This window comes from Octopus bimaculoides, chromosome 9 (assembly GCF_001194135.2).
Source record: "Octopus bimaculoides isolate UCB-OBI-ISO-001 chromosome 9, ASM119413v2, whole genome shotgun sequence".
NCBI classification, from domain to species: domain Eukaryota; kingdom Metazoa; phylum Mollusca; class Cephalopoda; order Octopoda; family Octopodidae; genus Octopus; species Octopus bimaculoides.
The window spans coordinates 16813622-16817517 of NC_068989.1; the positions used below are offsets into that span (position 1 = coordinate 16813622).

General features: G+C 35.2%; 1 protein-coding gene across 5 annotated transcripts in view; it reads right to left on the bottom strand.

Annotated features, from left to right (window-relative positions):
- Positions 1–32: 32 nt before the first annotated feature.
- LOC106869646 (zinc finger protein 239) overlaps positions 33–3896 on the bottom strand; it is a 17483-nt gene continuing 13619 nt past the window's right edge. For 2 of the 5 annotated variants that reach the window (XM_052970445.1, XM_052970442.1), the window contains exons 2-3: positions 2621–2766; positions 33–2291 (exon numbers count right to left, since the gene is read on the bottom strand). In XM_052970445.1, coding sequence (XP_052826405.1) covers positions 1167–1946 — 780 coding nt within the window. In that variant the 5' untranslated portion in view covers positions 1947–2291; positions 2621–2766 and the 3' untranslated portion in view covers positions 33–1166. The remainder of the gene's footprint in view (positions 2292–2620; positions 2767–3896) is intronic. The other 3 variants (XM_052970446.1, XM_052970444.1, XM_052970443.1) reach the window with 2 other exon arrangements.

Here is a 3896-nt window from a genome sequence, read left to right on the forward strand (position 1 = left end):
TATATATATAATCAAAATAAGCAACAGGATATTCAGAGGTGATTCAATACAGTCATTTCAAGTGGCTCCATTTAATTGAATCAAATCTTTAATATACAAATCTTTGATATACAAGACTATAAATCAAAACCAACTCCAAAAATCAGTGACAAGCTAGAACCCTAACAAGTTTCTTTTTCCCTGATGTCTTAGCAGCTTCTAAGCTGAAGTGAAAACAGCATGAATTTTGTCTTCTTACCCTCTTAGAGGATTTAAGTAAAATTATACAAATGTGTCCGAATGACTAAATTAATTCATCATCACCATCATCATTTAATGTCCGCTTTCTATGCTAGCATGGGTTGGACTGGCGAACCAGTATTTATTTATTTATGTATCTGAGTATAGCTCTGCATTTAAATCGATGCAATGATTGCATTGTTCAATTAAATGGAGCCACTTGAAACGGTTGTATTGCATCACCTCTGGATATTTTGTTGCTTATTTTGATTTTATTCACCTTATTTTGAAATTGTACGGATAATACTGCACTAATTTTTAGTGCTTCAACTTAAGTACCTAATTCATCTGAATCTCATATATATATATATATGTTTCAAATGACTGCTTTTATTAAAAATATCGCAATGTTTTCTCACCAATAATGTAAATATATTTATGGTTTTATACAATAGTGTTGGGAGCATATTAACACATGCTGTTATATCTACTTTCTTGTGTGAATACATTTTTAAGATAAAACTTATACTTTCTAACAGGATAACTTTTGATACTGATACAGTAACTCCTCTGTATGGATACAAATGTGTAAAGTAACTTTTATGGGAAAATAATTTATTAGAGATATCAGTTGTATGGTGGAGGCGCAATGGCCCAGTGGTTAGGGCAGTGAACTCACGATCAGAGGATCGTTGTTTCGATTCCCAGACCGCGCGTTGCGTGTGTTTATTGAGCGAAAACGCCTAAAGCTCCACGAGGCTCCGGCAGGGGGTGTTGGCAACCCCTGTTGTAGTCTTTTGCCCCAACTTTCTCTCACTCTTTCTTCCTGTTTCTTGAGTAATGTTGCGATGGACTGGCATCCCATCCAGCTGGGGGGAACACATACGCCATAGAAACCGGGAAACCGGGCCCATGAGCCTGGCTAGGGTGCATAAATAAAAAAATAATCAGTTGTATGGCTTTTCTCCGGTATGAATATATTTGTGTGTAGCTAAGCTACCTGTCTGAGAGAATGATTTCCCACAGATATCACAGTGGTATGGTTTCTCTCCTGTATGAACACGTTTGTGAGTAGTTAAGGTACTACTTACTGAGAATGATTTACCACAGATATCACAGCAATATGGCTTCTCTCTTGTATGAGTTCGGTTGTGTTTAGTCAAGTGGCCACTTCGAGAGAATGATTTACCACAGATATCACAGTGATATGGTTTTTCTCCCGTATGAATACGTTTATGAGTAGTTAAAGCACCTACTTGTGAGAATGGTTTACCACAGCTATCACAAAGATAGGGTTTTGCTCCTGTATGAATGTATTTGTGAGTAATTAAACTACTTCCTGTAGAGAATGATTTACTACAGACATCACAGTCATATGGTTTTTCTCCTGTATGAATACGTTTGTGTATAGTTACCTCACTGTTTTGAGAGAATGATTTACCACAGATATCACAGTGGTATGGCTTTTCTCCTGTATGAATACGTTTGTGAGCAATTATAGTACTTTTTCCAGAGAATGATTTGCCACAGATATCACAGTGATATGGCTTTTTTCTTGTATGAATGTATTTGTGAGTAAGTAGGTTGTCTTTATGTGAGAATGACTTTTTACAGATACTACAGTCATATGATGTTTTCCCTATGTCTTTCTGCGTCACACCAGGGAAACCAACCCTTTTAAACTTTGCATTATATTTAACCTGGTTCTCATATAAATCATTTTCCATAATTTTTCATCCTTCACAACAATATAAAGATTTTTTTCTTCTTTTTGATCTGTATTTTATTTCAACATTACATTTTTACTGCTGAACTTTCATCAACTATGATCTTATTAAAAATCAACAGATGCAGCAAACTTCTTGGCAATCCATGTTTAATTTGTAGACAAAATAATTTTATACACATTCCAGATAGTGAGACACTTTGCTAATAATCTCACTCAGGAAAATATTTCATAGTAATTCAGCCTAAGATTTACATGTAAATGTTAGTAACAGCTCTTTACAACTTCATTTAGTTTGATGATACATCTAAAGTAAAATTCTGTCAATCCAGTATCACCTGGTATTCTGAAATAATAGAGAAACAGCATATGATAAAAATCACTTCAAAAGCAAAGATTCAACAGAGGAATAAGTAAGCTTAAGCAGTATAAGTCTTCTATTAGATAAAATCACTTTAAGAGCAAAGATTCAACAGAGGAACAAGTAAGCTTAAGCAATATAAGTCTTCTATTAGATAAATATAACTACTGTTTCATAACCTTCTCTTTCATTGTGAATAGATTATTCATCTGATGGATGTGATTTGATTGAAGGTATATTATTTTGGTACCTTTGAAACACAAACTGACACACACTTATATACAAATATATTATTTATATGTTTTGAGCCATACTGTACATCTGCCTGTCCTTGGATGGTTCCAGTATGATATCAGCTCTTCTATGAAAAGTGCTTGTTATCCTTGTTCACTCAACACTCTCCATTTCTTGAGAAAGGGATGCTGTGTGTGCTCCATCCATGCTTCTTCTAATAGCAGAGCTGATGGAGAGAGAGAGAGAAATTAATCTTGGATACTAACTGATACTTTGGGAGAAAAAATAAATTTAAATGACCATATATACACACTTTACTTCGCACAAGGATACATATGGAGACACACGTTCACACATATGGAGATACACATCCATACATACAAACACGGTACATAGTTGCAAAACACACACATACACACACTCAGATATGCATACACAAGGAGACAGAAGTACACACACACACATGTCTTGCAAACAACTCGCACATGCAAGTGCTACCAGTCGAGAACTCCGCATACCGGAAGCCAGCAAGTGTATGGGGTCATCAGGAGAGAATGCGCGCTGTTTCGGGGCCTACCTCTCGACGGCATCAATGCGCAGCACCCCGCCCCCCTCACTGATATGAGGCCCCGCTTGCTAGATCAACTGGTTATTAAAAACAAAGCTCAATATTTCTCTAGCCATCGCTCATCGTCTCTTTTTAACCAAATCCAGTGGCTAGTACATACATAAAAACACACAAACTCGGACACGCAAACATGAATATGCAGAATACATATATGCAAATGTATACACATACATACATAAATACATGCATACACACACATGCATGCATGTATATGCACACACACACATGCGCACAAATAAAAAGAAAAGGAACGCAGTGTGAATAACGGACAGAGTGAAAACTATTGAAAAGGTTGCAAGACGCAACGAAAATTTTAGAAAAATAAAGGAAATAAGTGGAAATTTTACCGGTGTTCTGTTAAATTATAAGGCACCAAAAGAGAATGACTCTCCCCAGACACAACAGTAAATTTAAATAGTTGAATTAATAGATAGTAAACAACAAAAATGTACAAAGAATGGCAGTAGAAAAATAAGGGAAACAGTTGGGTGTATTAAAGTGTAATACCAAAGTATATTATTTAAAAAAAATAATATTTATTTTGGTAGGAAGTGGGATTAGTTGGAATATTTCAGAGAAATTGGGGATCTATTTCAAAACGGGGGCACCAGTTTTCATTTATGTTTTATGTAGTGTTTTTGGTACCGAAAGACTTTCAAACTTCGTATACTTATCTATTTTGTGTTATAGAACAGAAAAAATTTTTGTATTCGAATTTATTTCATGTA